The sequence below is a fragment of the Phyllostomus discolor genome, chromosome 2, assembly GCF_004126475.2.
Source record: "Phyllostomus discolor isolate MPI-MPIP mPhyDis1 chromosome 2, mPhyDis1.pri.v3, whole genome shotgun sequence".
In the NCBI taxonomy this organism is placed as follows: Eukaryota; Metazoa; Chordata; class Mammalia; order Chiroptera; family Phyllostomidae; genus Phyllostomus; species Phyllostomus discolor.
This window is the reverse complement of record NC_040904.2, coordinates 167,203,988-167,223,281: the sequence shown is the minus strand read 5'-3', so window position 1 is coordinate 167,223,281 and position 19,294 is coordinate 167,203,988. Positions and strand designations below refer to the sequence as shown.

Sequence of the window (19,294 nt, the reverse complement as noted above, 5' to 3'; positions counted from 1 at the left end):
GTGCACAGGCCCTACACCCCGCCCTCAAAGAGGCCACCCGCCACGGGCATCGGCATGCAGCCCAGTGGGGCCCCACTCACCTTTTGCACCTTGTTGATGCGGTGAGCTGCCCGGTTATCTTTGGCCTTTTGCTGAAGGACAGAAGACAAAGCCTCAGACCTAGGGCTCGGTCTCATGCCCAGCCCCCATCCATCATGTCACTCACACTCCCTACCCAAAAACCGATCCCTTCTGGCCCAGCTGCTTCGGGAGTGGGAAAGGGAAAGAACTGAAGTGAATTTCTCCCAAAACAGGCTCCCCCCTCAGTTCCCATGCTGATCCAGGTTTCCTTCTGTCTCACCAGGTAGGGGGCTTTGTCAGCAGCTGGAACTTTTCTCCAGAGCTTCATTATTTGTTTGCAACGGCTAGACCAGTCTGGAAGGCAGAGGCATTGCATTAGGAGACTTGACAGGTGTCCCCTGCACCCACCATGTTACCGGTTGTTGTCTCCCATGCCCTTGTTCCACAGGTACCTGGGTAATCTTGCTTGAGATTGGGAAAGTTAATGTTGGCATAGAGCACAGGTGAGATGGTGGAGAGTTGGCCCAACTCCTCATCCTTCTCCCAGCGCTGAAGACTCCGCTGGTTATAGGAGAGCCCATCGCCCTCACCCTCCGTGGTGGGTGTAGTAGGGGTGGAGGGCGTAGTGCCCCCTGAGCCTGTCCAGGGGCTGTCTGGTTCACCAGGTTCCGGGCTAAAGAAGCCCCCGCGCTCCCTGGGGCGCAGGGGCAAAGAGTCACAGGGGGCAGGGATGCCACATCCCACCCCAAACTGCCCAGAAGCGCCAGGCCAGTGCCCTGCCTGGACAGAGGAGGGCCACCAACAAGATGGCGGAGAGGAGCAAGGGGACGTATTTGTACAGCAGCACCCAGAAGTCCGAGGTTCCCTCCCTTGGCATGGGCCCAACTGGAGGGAAGGGACAATGGGGATAGCCCACAAAGGTTAAGCATAGATACCAACCTAGAATCCAAGAATGGGGACTGGCAGAGGCCCGGGTAGGAGTCCATTGGGCTGCTGGAGGGGAGATTGCCCAAAGGGAGTCCACCTGTAAGAGGCACAGGATCAGAAAAAGGGAGCAGGCGGCCCATCCTGGGAGCAAGCTTGGCCATACCTGCCCACCAGTCTTCAAACCACCCATATCACCTTGAAGAAAGGGCCTCTGCAGAGGTGTACGGCTGCCATCTAGGCCAGGGGTTCCACAACCCAGAGGCTGCTCTCGTTCAGAACCCAGAACGTCCTTAAATAGCTGCTGCAAGTCCTTGGATTCCATCTTGGGCAGCTCTGTGGGGGATTGATGAAGGATGATGTTGAGGCAGACTGGGGATTTGAAGGAGCACCACACATCTACAAACAATCATGGCCGGGGAAGCTGCCCAGGACTCCCCACTGTACAGATCAGAGTCCCACACGCAGGACCTTCTCCTTCTCCCACGGAAGACCGTTATAAATGATAAGTGCAGATCACAGCCTCACCTTCTGTGGGTATCCTGTCTAAGTCAGAGCTAAGCATGCCTTCTCCAGGGGTGCTTGGTTTCTCGGGGTCACTGGGCACTGGGGATGCCTTCACGCCCCCATCCTCAGGACCTGCAGTGGCCAGGAGAAACCCATGAGTCAAGGCCAGCATGGAGGTATCACATGCACCAAACCAAACCATGGCATGGAACAGCTTCCAGTCTGCAACCCTGATGGTGCTCAGGGGCAGAACAGGTTGACAGAGGCAAAACCAAGCTATGACCAAGTTCCCCCAACAGCCCTCACCTGGTGTATCAGCCTTGCCTTCAGTGCCACGGGATTCTTCATCTGCAACCTCTGCACCATCATCTCCTATAAGCAACAGTTGCCACTCCAATCAGAGATTCCCTACCTCTGACATTCAGAATGGGTCCCCAGCTCAACAGGCGTGGGCCTTTGGCCTACCCTCATTTCCTAGAGACCAGCTCACTCCCCACCAAATTCCCTTGCCAGCTGCTGAGCACAGAGGAAAGCCGGGTCCCTTCAGAGCACCTGCCCCCCACACGACTCACCTTTCTGTAAGGTGGGGAGCTCCTTCCTATCTGAGCCTCCATCCCCCTTGACTTTTGGGGTTCCTAGTGCAAAGCTTGGACGGCCCACTCCAACTGCAAAAAGGGCTTTCCGGCTCAGATCGAGCAGCTCCTTCCCAAAGAAGGCCTCCTGTGGGAAAGGCAGGGAGAAATGGGTTTCTTCATGTCCCACAAGGCAGACAGCCCCACCCCGTCCTGCACCCTGCAGAGCCTAAGGCCCACCTGCAGGTAAGCAGGAAACATGTCTTCTAGTTTGCTCTTCTTGCGCCCTCGCCTCTGCTGCTTCTTCTTCTCATCCACATCAGCTAGGCTCTGGTCTATAGAGCCCTCTGCTGGCAGGTCAGCAGGCATCACTAAGGACAGAATGGGAGGTGTTGGCTTCTCTGGGGACACTGAGCATGTTGCTCCCAACTTGGCCTAAGCATGTTTTTTCTGCTTACTCTCTCCCCCAACACCAACTGGGCCCACCACCCTCTTAGCCCTTGGAGTGAGCCATCCCCCCAGGCCTCACTGGCACGGCCCCGTAGGTCCTGTGATCCCCACCATCTCCCAGGCCCCGCAGGAGCCCTCACCCGTCTCACCCTCGTCGGGCTGCCCATCCCCACTCAACACCTCCGCCTGTGCAGCAGGCCCCTTTTTCACACGTGTGTGGGATTTCCGCTGTCGCACCATGAAACCACCAATGCCTACGAGGAGGCAGAGCTGAGGCTGAGAAGCCATTGGGGACTGGGTGAACCAACCCCTCCCCACCCCACTGCCCATCCCAGGGCCTCACCAGGCCTATAGGGTTTGCGTTTGCGTTTTTTGCTCTCCTCGGTCTCCTCCTTGCCAGGCTCCACATCAGGGCTGACGGGGCCTTCCAGTTTAATTTCGCACTCCATGTGCTCCACACCAGCTGCATATCCAAACAAAGCAGAGAGATGGAGGCAGAGCAGAAGCATGGACCCTTTAACTTTGTTGTTCTGCCACCCAAGAACGGAGAGCCAAGTGCTCTGCCAGAGCCATTCGAACAAGACCAACAATGGTTCAGAGTGACTGGGAGTGTGCCCCCATCCAACCTCCAGCTCTCACAGGCATGCTCCCACTACTCTGTCACTCCCTGATATTCTCCAGCCTAACCTTCACCCTTGAGCAGCTCATCAGTGTCCAGGTCCCCATCCTTCTTGTCATCAGGGCCGAGGACATCTGAGGGCTCAGAACCTTCCAGCCCAGCCTCGCCTGGGAGGCCAAGCCGTCCTCGCCGCTGGCGCCGTTTGTGTAGGGGTGACATGGTAAGGTTACGCAGGACAGCCATGCCAGTTTCTGTCAGCCACACACCCTCGAAGCGAAAGTACTGGGGCTCTGCGTAAAGGGGAAGACCATGTGACCCCAGGGGAACCAGAACTCCAAGCTTCAGCCTAAGTCCACCGCTGGGACCAAAGCAGTGAGAGAGAGACAGACCAAAGTCCAGCCTGGGGCTTGAGGGGTGGAGAAGACAGGCCACCACTGGGGGCTAGCTAAAGCCCCAATTCTCCATCAGTGACCCACGGGGACTAAGAGGCTGCTGCTGCAGAAACATGAATGACGTTGCTCATGATTAACCCTAGGTTCACTAAACATATTCTCTAACTATCTAGGGCTAGGAGTGCCCCTATGTGCTGAATGCCAGCACAGAGCATCCCAGATGCCACGAGCAATCCCTACATCATAATGGAAAAGGAGATGGCCCCAGCCCCTTCCTGGAGAAACAGAACGGGCCCAGTGCTCTCTAGGGATGACATCCTGGCAACACAGAGGCCATATTTCCTGGTGGAAGGAACTCTGCTGGGGAAACCTGAAGCCTTGGTTGTAGTCGTAACTTTGCTGCTAACCTACTGGGTGACCTTGGGCAGGCTACTGAATCTCCCTGGCTCTGAAGTTTCTTCCTCTTCAAATCAGATAAAGTTAGGGGGTTGGAGCTAGACTAGACAGTGAGCTCTCTCTGGCTTTGGTGCTCAGAGTTCTGTGACTCACCTGGCTCTTTCAACTTCATGGGCACCAACTCTGGAGGTGCAACAGGTGCTGTGGCAAGAAGGACAAACCAAGGCAGTTTGAGGCCCTGTCTCAAAGCAAGACACCCCAGCCCGACTCCTGCTCCCCATCCCCAGCACCTGGCACTCACCAGCAGGCTTTACCACGTAAGGCTGGCAGGAGACACAGTCAAAGCCCTCATCAGCTGCCTGCTCCACATCATCCTCCGTGAAGAGACTCTCGCAGCCGGCATGCATCCACCTGGGAGAAGGTACACATGAGGAGACAAACTCAGACAATGCAAAGCTGAAAACAAGGGAAGAGGAAGCCAAACAAGGGGAAAGGGGCACCCTCACCGTTCACAGTGGCGACACTGGATCAGTAGGTCCTCTTCTACATACGGGGCATGACAGATAGGACAGGTCACCAGGCTGGCACAAGGTCCGCAGTGTGTGTAACTGTTTTGCCATTCACAGTGGAAGCCAGGGGAGGCGGCACCACACTGCATACAGGACACACACCTGGAGAGAGGAGAAAGACAGGCCCTCAGCCCCTAACCTACCCAAAGCATCCAGTGGTGTGCTCGCTGAGAACCACACAACCAGATGGCCTTCTAAATCCAGCCTGTTATGCACTTAACATCACATCCACTCTGACATCTCAGGCCCAGGGCCCCTCTGAAAATCATGGGTCTCCTTACCACTTGCACTTCCAGCCGCCTTTGGGCACGGTGAGCAGTGGGGGGTCCAGGCAGTACGTGTGGTAGCTAATGTCACAGTCATCACAGAGCAGCAGGCGTGAGGGGTCTGAGGCCTGGCCGCACACCTCACACACGATGCACTCCACACAACGCCAGCCCTTTAGAAGCATCACCTTGGTGATCTGGTGCGGAGGATGGCAATTTTTTAGGATATGAGGCAGAGGAAAGGGCAGACTTATATGAATGGAGCTGGAGGACCCCAGTGCCCAGGCTAGACCTCCATTTGAGCACAGAGAGGCTATGCGGAACACTCTCACCCCCCAAAATACAGGGTGAGACAAAAGTAGGCTTATAGATGTGAGTACGTCAAACCGTTTATTCTTGTATTATTTGATTATTGTACTGTTTTCCATACAAATGACTCTAAACATACTTTTGCCACACCCTGTAGTGACTCTGAACTTAGGCCCCCAGGGATCTCTGCCATTCAGAGAACAGCTGCACCTTGTCACTGCCTCACTCCGAGAACGGAATGGCAATCTTTCGCTAGTCAAGTCCCCAACAAACTCGTGGATAGATTAGGATGTATTTCCCCCCATTTTTCTTGAACATTTAAAATCTGCTTCTGCTGCAAGTTAGGGGATGTTAGCATTGGACAAGTTCTAAGTTAACATTAATGAAAACACCAAACCAACTGATTGTGCTTGGGTCAAAAACACTGCCTTCTCTTTGTAGACCTTTGTTTATGATTTTCCTTTTACACTTTATCTCCAGACTCTATCATGTTTTCTACTAGTAAAGTTTTCACAGTTTGTATGGCAGACTGAGTTATACCAGCAAGTCATGGTCTACCACCTAGAAACTATAAAGACCACCACCATTTCCAAAGTGTTTTTCCCCAAGATGAGCCTGATGAATGACTTCCATCACCAACGGCCCCTTTAAGTAGTGTGGGGCCTAGAATAAGAAATAAGTGACCCCATTCCACACCTCAGGCCTGTAGGGCCGTGAACTCACCTTGCTGTTGACACAGTACGGGTGATAGCACTGAGAACACTGGGAACAGGCAAGGAGGTGGCCCTCGGCTCCCCGGCCAAAGCTACCACATACCACACACATGTCCTGGGGAAATACACAGAAACTCCAATGTCCATCCAGGTCTCCTCATCACACTCAGTCCTGACAACTGACTACAACTCTAATCTGAGGGAAGAAGTCAGGGAACCAAAGGCCCTGGCAGCACACTGCGAGCCACCGCAGGACCCTTCCCCTTCCCAGCATGCCTTGCTCATCTGATCAGATAGTGTGAACTGAAACTGCCTGGTGTGGGTAAGTTAAGAAGTAAAGAGTAGACGGGTAAAGATTGGTCAGGCTTAGAGAGTAACATATGTGCCAGTGTTCTTTCAGCTTTGAGGTTATTCAGGTGAGCACATACACAAGCTCCCCAGACTACAAGCTTCAACAGGGCAGAAACCATTCCTGCGTTTTCACTGCTATATCCCTAGCTCCTAGCTCAGTGCCAAACTCAGAGGCACTCAAGAAAAATTTGATGGATGAACAAACAAATGAACAATGTGATTCTGATTCACTGTTTTCTCATTAGCTGGGTAGAGGAGGAGATCCTTGGTTTCCTGTATCTGCTTTGCCCACCTAAACACATACACCCAATGTCAGTCTGCCAGGTCCCACTAATAAGCATGGGACTACACTTGTCACATATGGTACCTGCATTAGGACAAACTTGTCTGTATTGGAGAAGAGAACCACAGTATTTTGCATGGTGTCGTCATCATCGTCTTCTTCCTCCTTGCTGGGAGAGCTATCGATATCAGCAACCTTATAGGCAGAGAGTTGTGCAAAGTGAGGCAGCTAAACGTGCCCCAACTAAGCTGCTTTCCTCTTTGGTGTTGGGGGAAGGAGGTGTGAACCCCTGGCTAAATGAAGGCCAGGAGCCAGACTAAAAAGCAGAACACCCCAGCTCCCAAAATGGGCCTCAGCCCGACAGCAGAGATTTCAGAGAAGCCTGAGAGCCAAGTGGACAGAAGGAGCAGAGCCAGACAGGCCCGAGGCTAGCAGGCAGGCAGGTGAGCGTGCAGGGGACTGACAGGATTAAAGGGTGTTTAATCTTGAAGGGACCAGCTGAAGCATGTTTGGGGAATGGGAGGCCTCTCCTTACTACCAGAGTCTCAATGGAGGAAGTGGTTGATTTTAGCCGGGCCCGTCCTCTCCCACGTCCTCCATGTGCTCCTCCACGTGGCCGGCGTCTTCCTGGGAAACTACTGCTGCGACCCTGAATTAGGGAAGTGGATGATTACAGGGATAAGTAGAGGGCTAGTGTGTTAGCTTCACAGGCTTGGAGAGAAGAGAAGAGACTAATGGACAGAGCATGACAAGTAATAAAGGCCAAGAGTCCCAGGGAGGACAGAGGAAAAGCTAGCTCTCAGAAAGCAATAGGTAGGAAGTTCTTCTTCCCAGAAAAAGTGACCAAGTGGTACAATGACAAAAAACACTGGCGTTAAAGACCTGAGTTTCTAGTCCTGATTCTATCACTGAGTAACCATGAAGCTGGGCAAGTCACTTCCCACTCTATGTATCAACAGTCTCCTTAATAAAGTAAGAGGATGGACTAAAGGATCTCTGAGAGTCTAGAATCCAATGAGCCAGATGGGAAGGTGCTACTGACAAAGAACTGTACCTCTGACGTTAGCATGAAGTCGACCACATCCAGTGACCAAATAGCCCCTTACCTGTTTAATGCGGGAACGAGCTGGGGAGCTGCGCCGCCTCCCCTTGTCCCCCTCAGCTTTGCTTCCACCGACAGCTGTCCCAGTATCACACAACAGCGAGTCATCAGTCTCTGGCAGAGAGTCAGTACAGAGCCGAAGGGAGCCTTCATCTCGAGCTGGACTAACATCTGTAGATACCCCCAACTCCATAGATAAGGAGCCACCCCCCTCTGGGTCAGGAGAGCCCAGCATGGGCTCCGAACCAGGGAAACTGGCACTGGCATCGCCCTGGCTCAGATTGGAGATCTCATTAACGATGTCAGATTTGATGAGAGCGGGTGGGGTAGGGGCTACTGGTGCACGTGGCTCCTCTTGCTCTTCACAGGGCGAACCCTGCCCTGTCTGCTTGCATTCTGGGCCATAGACCTCCATAGGGGTCACAGGAGCCAGCTCCTCAGGGTCCAGGAGCACAGGGGAACCTTTAAGTTCACTAGCCAAACTGCCAGGGGTCTGCCCAGCCTCTGGCTGGGAATCAGGAGTGTCAGTCCCATCCAGAGGGGCTGTGTCTTCCCCCAGGCCAGAGAAGTCATCCAGGGCTGGAGCAGGGCTGGGTGCAGGGCAAGAAAGGTTCTCCATGGGGGAGGGGAGAGGACTAGTAGGGCTGGGCTCCAAGGCTGGGCACTCAGGTTCAGAGACTTTCTCAGTCTCCATCTCAGGTGGCTCAGCTTCCTCTGAGACCTCCACTGCCTTCTCCATGGGACTCAGTGGGGAGGGAATAGACAATGGCAGAGCAGGAGGAGAGCACTGGGAAGAAGGAGAGTTCTGGGGAGGCAGGGGATGCTGGAGGAGTGGAGAACACCGAGGGGGAAGGGGCTCCATCAGGATGGGAGAGGCCAGCCCCACTGGGGAGCCTGGAGATGGGGGAAGGATCATAGGGGGCACAGGCTCAGGGTCGGTGCAGTTAGCTTCTGGTGGAGGGCTAATGGGTGTCTCTAGGATGGGGGCAGCCAATGGCGACTCCGGGTCACTGTCCCCTTTGGCATCAAAGGGGTACCCTAAGCCCCCCAAAGGAGAGAGGGCCGGTGGGGCCACAGCTGTGATGATGGGTGAGAGTGGAGGAGGAAGAGGATCTGGAAAGAAAGAGAAAAAGGGAGGCTCTTAGATGTGCCATAAGAAATTAAGACTGCCCTAGAATAAGAGGATACTAACATCCCCTTACCTGGTGGCATCAGCTGAGGTGACAAGGATGGTTCTCCAGATGGGGACAATGGCAGCTCCTCAGGCAGAAGGGACAGAGGTGGTTCCCCAGGCTCAGACAGGGCCGGCTCTCCAAGCAAGGGGGATGAGGGTGGTTCCCCAGGTGGGAGGAACAAGGGCAATTCCTCATGTGCAGAGCATAGGCCTGGCTCCTCAAGGGGCTCTTCAGGTCGAGGGGACAGGTGTGGTTCCTCAGGCTGGTGGGACACATGTAGTTCCTCAGGCTGGGGGTTCAGGCATGGTTCCCCAGGCACCAGAGATGGCTGTGGCTCCTCAGACATGGGAGACAGGTGTGGTTCCTCAGGCTGGGGGGACAGGTGCAACTCCTCAGGTGCAGGGGATAGGCACAGCTCCTCAGGCCGGGGTGACAGAAGCAGTTCCTCTGGTGCAGGAGACAAGCGTGGCTCCCCAGGCTGGGGGGACAGATGTGGCTCCTCAGGCTGGGGGGACACACATGGCTCCTCAGGTGCAGGGGGCAGGTGCGGCTTCTCAGGCAGTGGCGACAGGGGGGACTCCTCCAGTGGTACAGACACAAGCAAGTCCTCCGGTGGCGGGGAAGCAGGTGAATCTTCAGGTGGTGGGGATGTGGGTGAATCCTCAGGTGGTGGGGATAGGCGCGAAGCCTCAGGTGGAGGGGATGTGGGAGACTCCTCAGGTGGTGGGGACAGGGGAGATTCCTCAGGCGGAGGGGACAGGCGTGACAACTCAGGCAAGAGGGATAGGCGTGATACCTCAGGTGGGGGGGACATAGGTGAGTCTTCAGGTGGTGGGGACATGGGTGAGTCCTCAGGTGGTGGAGAAAGGCGTGAAGCCTCAGGTGGTGGGGAGAGGGGAGACTCCTCTGGTGGAGGGGACAGAGGTGATTCTTCAAATGGTGGGAACAGACGCGATGCCTCAGGTGGTGGAGACATGGGTGACTCTTCAGGTGGAGGAGACATGGGTGACTCCTCAGGTGGTGGAGACAGGCGAGATGCTTCAGGTGGTGGAGAAGTGGGCAATTCCTCGGGTGGGGGTGACAGGGGAGACTCCTCAAATGGTGGGGACAGGGGTGATGCTTCAGGTGGTGGGGACAGGGGTATCTCAAGTGGAGGAGACGGGGGTGACTCCTCTGGTGGAGAAAAGGGCGACTCCTCCAGTGGAGAAAAAGGTGAAGATGACTCAGGTGGGGGAGACAGAGGAGACTCCTCAGGCGGTGGAGAGAGGGGTGATTCCTCAGGCGGCGGGGACAGACGCGATGCTTCAGGCGGCGGGGATGTGGGTGACTCCTCAGGTGGTGGGGACAGGGGTGACTCCTCCGGTGGGGGCAGCAGTGGCATCTCCTCATTTAGGGGGGCCTCCAAATGGGGCTCAAGTTGGGCCCCTGTTCTCCCTGCAGACACAACATACTATGCTCCTACCTAGCTCAACTCCACTCCACAGAAAGTGTAGGGTCTGAGGCAGAGCAGAAACTGTCTCTTGCCAGGGGACACAAGGGGAACTTTCAGGAACCCTCAAACCCTACTCACCTAGTGGTTTGGCTTCACATTGCAGGGGCCCCGGTTCCTTGGGTTGCATAGAGGTCACGTGCCCACCCTTTGGCTGCCCTTGGCATGCAACGTACAGAGCATCGGGCTCATCAGTGGGGGGATCACCAGGCTCTGGGGGTGAGAATCTGCAGAGGGTACAGGGGAGCAGGCACCGTGGCTCTCATCAGCTATCAACTCCTAGAGAGTGCACTGGGACTAGGCATGAATGCTGTCAACTGTACTGCCCACCTTAGGGCTCCCCTCTCAAAGGCAGCCTGCTTTAACATGGCCCCTGACAATCTCAGCACTTCTGATCCCACAGCCCAATCTCTTCCGGTTAACACTACCTACCTGCAACAGACAGCAGGATGCTGCTCAGAAACAGAACTGATAGGCTGTCCTCCCTGGGCTTTGTGACAGCGGTAACAGAGTGAGTAGTTCTCAAACCACTCAGAGTTAGGATTCAGGTCTGCTGAGCCTGTCCCACAGGCCCGGCATACCCGGCATGCCTAAAAGAGGGGAGAAGGCAAAACAGGCATTAGTCAGACAGCAGAGACTGGAGGGAAACATGGGACTTGTCACAACAGGGAAACTCTACATGCTGTAGAAGGTAGAATTAGAAGAGTAAGACAGAATCAAGGACCCTCACCTTACACTTCCAGGAGTGAGCAGGCAGCTCCTCCATAGGTGGTTTTAGGCAGAAGGTATGGTATCCTTTGTCACATGTCTCACAGACCAACATCTTAGAGTCATTCCCAGGTTTCCTGCAGAGACAGGGCATATAACAGGGCCCTCCCTGCCCTTGTTTTTACTCCTAAACTGTGCTTTGTCCAAGGCTTCCCTCCTACCCTCCCATTCTTACCTGCAGGCTTGGCACACTTTGCATTCAGGGCACTGCCAGCCAGCACGCTTGCGGGCAGTCAGAGCAGTGTCCAGGCAAGCCCCATGATAGTGATGCCCACAGCTGGTACAGAAGAACAGGTCACACAATTCCCCTGGCCCCTCACACACTGCACAACGAGCTTCCTCTGTAGTTAGAAGGGACAGAGAACACAGGTCAGCTATGGAATCCCTGCAGGACTCAGTACATTGCTGTCTACATAACAGGCATTCCATGGACTAAAATGAACAAATAAATAGTTACTAAGTGTCTGCCTAATATATGCTAGGCATTGTTCGAGGCACTGCAGACACCATGCTAACAAGACAGGCAAAGCCCCTGCACTCTCAAAGTTCACACCTATTTTAGTGAGGCCAACAGACAGTACAAAATTACAGACTTCGACAAATGCTCTGCAGAGTACAAAACCCCAGGCACACTTGGCCCCTCGTGTGCCCAATGTCCAAAAGGCAGGACTTCTCACCCAGATGTGCGGCACCCTCGCTGTGCTCCGGGCATAGCAGCTGCAGTGTTTTCATGGATAAGAAGGAACCGCTGGCAGTCGCACAGGGGAAGTGGTAAAGCCGTGGACATCCAGGAGAGCGGCAAGGGATGGAGGCACCAAACCTGGTGCAGTGGGAGCAGCGCTGCCAAGGTGAAGACAAAGCCTCAGTGCCAGCCGGCTCACCCCAAAGCAACAGGTCAGCCACTACGTCTACCTCAGTTATGCCCACTATCCTCATTCTACCCTGACTCTTGGACCCCACCAGCCCTGCCCACCCTGCCCTTTGCCTATGCAACCCCTGGCCCCAGCCCCACCTGTGAGATCCCTGAGAAGATGGCCTTGTCCACACCACATAGTTCTGGGCCCTCCTGCCCCCATACACCGGCCGACCATGCAGCACACCAATGATGAGCCCAGCAGGACCCTGTATAGGTGAAAAAAGGCAAACAGAAAGAATTAATTAAAAGATGGCCGCTGGCTCTGGACCACCTAGCCCCTACCCTCTTTCCTGCCCAGATCAGTTATCCCACTTCCCCTCACTTACCTCCAGGTTCTCCTAGGTGGGCAGGTGTCAGGCCCTCAGGAAAACCAATCTGTGATAGGTCCTCACTGGGCAGTGCTGCCTCATTGGGCCCTGGGTTCCCCCCAGGGGACACCACTGGACACCGGGGCCAGTCAAATGGCAACTCAAAGCGCCGCAGCTCCCGCTGCCCATGCAGACTGGGCTCCCCGCAGTTACAGAGAGCACAACGCCGCACTGGACCCCCACTGTGGACACACAAGCATCAGCAACATGCCAGATCCCTGACAACCCCACAGGCACCCCTGACAACTCCATGACTTAACACACCTGTGCTTCCCACACACTGAATGTCCCTAAATATTCCTTCTTGAAAGTCCCAGACTCTCAAATCAAATACTCACGTGCCCTTATATCCTCATTTCCCCAAACTAGTTACCTGCAGTCCTGGGGGGGCTCCTGAAGCCTGGGACCCCCAGAACTGGGCACAGAGACCTCCGCCACATGTGGGTTGGGAAGGTCTGCCTCAGTGGCACCTGACTCCTCAGAGGCTGCAGGTCCATCAGCTGAATGAACAAACAGAAGCACTGATCAGCCATTATCCACTATTTAATAATAGCCCACTCATCAGACCCATGAGATTATCTAAAAACCTTTGGTGGATCACAGTGATGGCGTTTTGACTTTTGTCCCAAAGAACAAAGTCCTTCAATTACCTGTCTATTAGACAGACTTAGCTCCTGTGCTTATGCCAGGACCAGAAATCTCAGGTTGCCTGAGATCAGCAGAAAGCTGCCAGCAAACCCAGAATTTGCCCTGCTCACCTGCCGGTTCTGAATCTTTATCCTCACCAGGCGGCTTCTGGCTGTCCATCCCTCTCTCCGACTGGGCAGGGCCCTCTCGGGGAGACCTGTCAGAGCCAAAAATATATCTATGTGACCAGTAAGTCTCTCCACTAAACACTTTCCCCAGAACCCTAGGTGAAAAGCAGCTAATGGTATCTAGACCCTACAGAAATCAGAACAAAGCCATACATATGTACTTCAGTACTAAAGACAAAAAAACTTTTAGTACCAAACCTCAAGTACTAACCTTTATCTTATTGCCTACTTCCTCCCCTGATAAACACAGACCCTTTTCTCCAACTCGGGATTTTCAGAGGATCTCCTTCCTTCTCCCACTTCCTTACTCCCGTCTAAGAGTTCCCAGGGCAACAGCACCCAACCAGAAGAACATCCAGTCTACATCTAGTAGCGCCCTTTGCCTCACGTCTGAGTTCTGGGCCTCTGATGGGCCCTATCCTTGTCCTTTTTCCTCAGGTCTCAGGTCAGCTACCATCCTAGAGGTCTGTCAGTGCCAGCCCATGCATGACCATAACCCAGGAAGTCTGAGTACAGCTGAAATTCCTCTCCCAGAGATGGAGTCTGGGGTCTTGGAGGATGTAGAACACATTATTAAAACTAAAGCCCAGGTATGGATGGATCTTCCCAACCTCCACTCTTTCTAACCATGATATCCCAATCACAACATGAGAAACTCCCCAATTTCTACCCATGCCTATCCAAATCCAGCTCAGGCCCAACTCCCTGGCCACTGCAGTTACTGAACTCAGGATCTCACCCAGCCTGAAGTCCTCAGGTCGTCACCCTTAGCAACACCAACTGCCCTTCCTCCTCAGATATCCTTAGTAGTTAACAGAAGTGGGCCTTAAGAGTTACTGAGCATGTGTAGTCAGGCCTGAAGCTCAGCATGCTGGGAGTTGTAGTCTCAGGAAGCACACTGCCACTTGGAGGAGTTCTAAACAGGGCAGGACACAGCCCAGCAGAAGAGCTTCCTTCCTCTTCCGTCAAACAGGGTTTCCACACGAACTATGGGGGTGGGGGGTAACGGTCTCCTCTTCTAAAATACGCCTGCCTATATTAGAGCCAAATATAACACACTAAAGTAATACCTAAGATGGTTGAGATCCATACCTTTGGGCATATTTTCTAAACCTCAGAGGCAACTAAGCATAGTCCAAAAAAGAAAGAAGTAAAGAATAAGAAAAATTATAGAGGCGAGGAAGAGAAAAGAGATCCTACAGAAAAGGGAAAGGAATAGGTGTCAGCTCTTAGTGGGAAAGGTAGGGGCTTAAGCAAAGAAAGAGAAGTACAGTGTTCCTAGAGAAGAGGAGGTGGAGGAAATGTCTGAAACAGAAGTCTGAGTAAGATTTGAGAAGTTTATCTCTCACCTTTCCCACTCTTTTTGTTTAACTGAAGGGACCTGAGCAAGGACAAGCCCCCCTTCTCAAACCAGCTACCAAATAACCCTGTCAGCCACTTGGGGCTGAGTGACTGGGGCAGATGAGACAGGGGGAGCCCTCAAAGGTGCCCAGGATCAATAAATCAATTACTTAAGAACCACAATATTAGTCCTCCTTCCCTGAACTCACATTCCATTTTCAGAGATTGGTAATGAGCCTCTTGTGACATGCCATGGGAAAGGAAATTTTATTTTACTCCCCTCCACACACACACTATCAGAATCTACTAGATTAGGAAAGTGAAGTATCACTTGACACCTGTTACCTCCATTCCCAGATCACCTCTTTCCAAAATCTACCATACAATCACACCTGAAAGGAAAGCAGAGTGGTCATCTGGCTGGCCCACAGAAAAGCTGCTTTGGAACTTCGAGGAACCCTTAGAAGCCACCTATGGGAAGCAGGAGCTGGAGGTCAGGGCACCAGCCAGCCTCCTCTTCCTATTCAGTCATTCAAGGTTTGACCACACCCAGAAGGCTTCAAAGTTTTCCAAATGTGTGCATCTTACTGTATGCCCCCAAAAGATCCTCCACCTGCTCTGCTCCCAAAGTTGAGGCCAAGGGAATCACAAACAGCAAAAACCAAAAAGCAACAGTGATAATACAGTGGGTAGGAGGAGGACTGCCTCAGACAAGGCCAGAGGGACAAATTCCTCTGCCCTCCCTGAGCACAGCCCTCTCAAACTGGTAAGCTCCAGGAGGTAAACACACCACATTTATCCAGCCTTAGAAGACAGAGTACCAACATCCTCCAAAGTTGGAGCCTCACTCATGGAGTCATGGAAGATGAAAGATCAAGAAGTGAAAAGAATGTCCTCCAAGCTGTACCAAAAAGAATCTAGGGGCACCTCCAAGAAGCCTGAGCCCCATTTCCTTACCCCTGCAATCTAGCACCGCACCCCAGTGCTGAGTCTCAGCTGTCAGGCCCCTAAACAGATCTAAACAAATAAAGACCACAGGTTCCCTGTCCCATCATTCACAGCCAGAACCCCCGCCCCCCCCCACACACATACACACACACCAAGGGTTTTTTCTCCTAGTTCTAAACTGAACTAATGCCTGGCCAGGTTTCCTCTGGGGAACTAGAGATCCCCAAGTACAGATCTAAGGAGTAAAACTGTGCTGGCTCCCCTCAGTCCTAGGCCTAAGAAGCCCAAAACAGCAAGGAAGAAGGCAGGGTAGCACACTCTCCTCCATGCCTCTATGCCAGACCAAAAGCTTTAACTCCATTTTCCCAGCCACAGGGGAAATGGAAGCTTGGAAAGGTGAAAGGCTGAAGGAGGCTCTTGAGTGAACAGCTCTTCTGTAGGACTCAAGACTTCCTGGTTCCCAACCTGAGAATCAAACCACACCCCATTTTGGGCTGGTCCTCCAGGAAGAATCCAAATGGCAACACACTGGCCCTGTAGACCCTCCGGACTGTGCCCAATCATCCTGGGGTAAGCCACAACTAACAATGAGAGACTCCTCCTAAGGAAATTCTTTGGGGACAAACAACACCCAGAAGAGGAGCATGGGTAACAGCTAGCCACACTCTACCACCTCTGTGCTACCTTGCACCTTGAGATTACTACTCAGAAATCTTTCAAGGGCAAAGCCCCTATTTTTCTCCTTTCCAAGACAAGGCTCAAAGAGATCTAGCTCATGTATGTATGTTGCAGGGGGTGGAGTGAGGGAGCAAAACACACCAGCCAAATCCCTGCTGGGCAGCATGACAGCTGTGAGAGGGGCTGTCCCAGCTCAGGGCCCAGAGGCATGAGGCTCATGCTGCACCCTTCGTACATTCACATGCACACCCCTTCTCCCCAACACCTCCAGCCAGGGCTGGAAACGCTAGCTTCTGCAGAAACAGCTCTGATCAGGTTGTTTCTCCTCCAAAGAGGTACCGGCTACCCTATTCTGTAGGGTTAGGACAGGATCAGAGGGCCAGTTAACATTTCCTGATCAAAAAGGGTTGGAGAGGTCAGGAAGGGCCTGCAGGATTGGCCAAGGACTTATGGACAACTTGCTCACCACACCAGGCCTAGAAAAAATGGGAGACAAAAGCCATTTTTTGCAGCCCACATTCACAGGGAGCAAATCTCAACTGCCTCCTCTATAATCCCCTGGAGATTACGTCCATCCCGAGAGGAGGGGAGGCAAAGCAGGCTAAAACAGCACTAGGCCTCTCTGCGGTCACTTTGCCAGGCAGGGATAGTTTGAAGTGGAACAGCAAGGCCAGAGCTGTCCCCAGCCACCCCCTTAATCACATTAGTTAGTTTTCACATCTTCCCTGCCCACAGTGAAATAAGGCCTGGTGAAAGATCGAGGGTTCCTTGAGTCTCCCTGAGACAGCTCTGGGTGCCCTGATGGGCAAGAACAACCTTAAAGTCCAACCTAGCAGTACGTCTGACCTGGCAGTGGCACCCTACCCACCCTCCCAAGTTGTTCTGTTCGCAAGGCCCACAAGGAACCCTGACGGAGAAGCAGCCGACGAGGATTGGTGCTGGCATCAGGGCCTGGGTCCTACTTTAGTAGAGCTCCCCCCAACACAAAAATAAACAGGCAGAGAGGCGATCTGGCTAGGTTCCCAAACTCCCGTGGTTCCCTGAACCCCCAGTCTTTAAAGAGGCACACCCCAAGACACCAGGCCTCAGTTCTGCCCAAGCCACTGGATCATGTTCCCCTGACAGACCCTGCCAAAAGAACCCTCCTCAACCCTGGCACCCCTTTCTCCAACCTAAAGGCTAGCTGTGGCCAAGATAGTCCATCTGGCTATGCCCCCAGTCCAACCCTTTCTGGGCCTTGGCCGGGCGGACTTCACTCACCTCTTCACAGGGCGATCCAGAAATCCTCATCCGAGAACATGGCCAGAGCCCGGGCCGCTCCCCGACCTCCAACCGCCAGAGCGATCACAGCCGCCCCCCGCACGGGGGGGCTTAAGGGGGCCAAGAACGGTAAATCCAGGTCGGAGTGGCCACCCTCCCCTCCAAAAAAAGCAAGAAGCCAAAGAGAGGTTCTATGCTTCAGGTTCCAGCAGTTTAGGTTTCCATGGACAGCCCGAAGGCGGCGAATCCCGAGCGGACACAAAGAGAGCACCGGTGGCTTTGATCTTGGGCGAGCAGGCTCCGCATCCGCGTCGTCGGGCGGCCTCTCAGTCCTAGGGCCGAGTCGCCCGCTCCGGGCTCGGGCAGAACGTCGAGGCTCTCCAGATGGAACGTCGAGGCGCCTCCCCAGCAGCCCGGAAGGAATGCCGCGCCGCCCCGCGCCGGGCCGGGTTGGAACGTGAGACCCTCGCAGAAACGCCGAGCCCCTCTCCCCGCCCCGGCCGGCGCCCCGGGGCCGCGCGAGCTACGGCGACACAGAGACGGCGGGGCCGCAGGGCTGAACCTGACACACACCCAGCGCCGGGTTCCTCGACCCCGAGCGCTCGCCCTCGGCGGCTTCGAGCCCCCCACCTTCTGCTCCCCCCGGGGAAGGGAGGAGGGTAGGTGGGCAAGGAAGAGGAAGGGGCGGGCGGTGCGAGCCCTCTGCCCGCTCTCCTCCGGCCGCTCCAGGCCCTGCGCTCGCCTCCCTTCCCCTCTGGCCTCCGGAGCTGCCCCGCCCCCGGCTTGGCCGGCTCTGATCGGCGGCACCCCCTCGACCCCCGGCTGGTTGTGATCGCGGGGGGCCTAGAGGTGCATGGCCCAACCCCAGCTCCCGGCGCCGGGGGGTCAGGAAACTGAGCGGAAAGTGGGGAACGAGGCAGCCATTTGCAACCGGAGAGGAAAGTAGTGCAGCGCGGCGCCGCTCCGCCTCCCCCCCTCCGCCTCCTGTTCGGCCGGTAGGGTGGTTCCTGCGAAGGGTCTATTTCCTGGCCCGAGATCGCGGCAGCGGTCGTGGAGATTCAGGAAACCTCCAGTGCGAGGCCCGACGGGGACCTTTTGCCTAGGGAACCCCACTCGAGAAGGGGAGAAAGGAGAAGGCTGGCCCTATTTTGTGTTGGAGCGGAGCGGCGGAGGGATACTGCCCTCTCGGAGGAAAGGCTGTGACTTTGCAGTTCTACGCACACGCTGCGGGATCCCTCCGCTACGCTTTAACCCCGACGGCGCCGGGGCGGCGGTGGGCAGACACGTGGGAATGAAGCCCCCCTCCCCTTCCCCCCAATCTTGTAACTACCTCCTTCAACGCCCGGCTCAGGAAACTAGGACTTCAGCCACTTTATAATTGCGTTCCCTTGGAGTTGTAGGTCCCTGAAACTGAAACTGCCCCCTTGACTTGACCAGGGGAAATCTTTCCCGGGAGGGGGATGGAAGAAGAGCCAGGAGATTGGCCGCTGCTCTGCATCCTGGGAACTGGAGTCCGCAAATGGAGAAAGTGAGGCACGGCGTCTGGGGCTGCAAAGGGTGGGTTCTTGCCACGTTCGGGCCGCGAAGAAAAGCGGAACGAGTCGTTGCTTCGGACTTTCAAACCCCCTCATGAAGGAAAAGGACTGTTAGTAACTGGCCCCCAAATTACCACACACACAGCCCCAATCAAAGCATAAATGTAGTTTTCCTTCTTTTCCCGGGTGCCCCCACCTGCAGTCTTTATCTTCCTATCTTCAGGGCCTGTGTCCTATATTTTGGTAAACGGGCTCTACCTTGGAGTCTGACTGCTACCTGGCTGGAGTACTGTTACTCTAGACGAGATCCCAAACACTGGTTGCAAGCTCCCCCCGTCCCCTCCCCCCCCCCATACGTCTGGATGAGAAATGGAATGCCTTTTCTGTCTTAGCTCTACCCAAGGGATGGTCTATGAGGAGACAAATTAACTATGTGCTACGTACTTTATATACTCTTAGTTATTCCTCACCCTCGTTATGCATCAAGT

The 19,294-nt window shown here is 54.4% G+C and overlaps 1 protein-coding gene across 9 annotated transcripts in view; it reads right to left on the bottom strand.

The window, feature by feature from the left end:
* KMT2D (lysine methyltransferase 2D) overlaps window positions 1-18,446 on the bottom strand; it is a 40,059-nt gene extending 21,613 nt beyond the window's left edge. For 5 of the 9 annotated variants that reach the window (XM_036019091.1, XM_036019096.1, XM_036019097.1 and 2 more), the window contains exons 1-31: window positions 17,272-18,446; window positions 12,988-13,073; window positions 12,603-12,729; window positions 12,188-12,411; window positions 11,958-12,067; window positions 11,623-11,785; window positions 11,121-11,286; window positions 10,908-11,022; window positions 10,610-10,767; window positions 10,259-10,404; window positions 8,716-10,122; window positions 7,518-8,626; window positions 6,947-7,060; window positions 6,496-6,606; window positions 5,788-5,892; window positions 4,771-4,952; window positions 4,427-4,591; window positions 4,222-4,331; window positions 4,074-4,121; window positions 3,201-3,422; window positions 2,857-2,976; window positions 2,654-2,767; window positions 2,304-2,434; window positions 2,064-2,211; window positions 1,798-1,863; window positions 1,513-1,623; window positions 1,183-1,320; window positions 1,000-1,084; window positions 513-754; window positions 341-414; window positions 81-131 (exon numbers count right to left, since the gene is read on the bottom strand). In XM_036019091.1, coding sequence (XP_035874984.1) covers window positions 81-131; window positions 341-414; window positions 513-754; window positions 1,000-1,084; window positions 1,183-1,320; window positions 1,513-1,623; window positions 1,798-1,863; window positions 2,064-2,211; window positions 2,304-2,434; window positions 2,654-2,767; window positions 2,857-2,976; window positions 3,201-3,422; window positions 4,074-4,121; window positions 4,222-4,331; window positions 4,427-4,591; window positions 4,771-4,952; window positions 5,788-5,892; window positions 6,496-6,606; window positions 6,947-7,060; window positions 7,518-8,626; window positions 8,716-10,122; window positions 10,259-10,404; window positions 10,610-10,767; window positions 10,908-11,022; window positions 11,121-11,286; window positions 11,623-11,785; window positions 11,958-12,067; window positions 12,188-12,411; window positions 12,603-12,729; window positions 12,988-13,036 — 6,111 coding nt within the window. In that variant the 5' untranslated portion in view covers window positions 13,037-13,073; window positions 17,272-18,446. The remainder of the gene's footprint in view (window positions 1-80; window positions 132-340; window positions 415-512; window positions 755-999; window positions 1,085-1,182; window positions 1,321-1,512; window positions 1,624-1,797; window positions 1,864-2,063; window positions 2,212-2,303; window positions 2,435-2,653; window positions 2,768-2,856; window positions 2,977-3,200; window positions 3,423-4,073; window positions 4,122-4,221; window positions 4,332-4,426; window positions 4,592-4,770; window positions 4,953-5,787; window positions 5,893-6,495; window positions 6,607-6,946; window positions 7,061-7,517; window positions 8,627-8,715; window positions 10,123-10,258; window positions 10,405-10,609; window positions 10,768-10,907; window positions 11,023-11,120; window positions 11,287-11,622; window positions 11,786-11,957; window positions 12,068-12,187; window positions 12,412-12,602; window positions 12,730-12,987; window positions 13,074-17,271) is intronic. The other 4 variants (XM_036019093.1, XM_028531824.2, XM_036019094.1 and 1 more) reach the window with 3 other exon arrangements.
* Window positions 18,447-19,294: the final 848 nt, after the last annotated feature.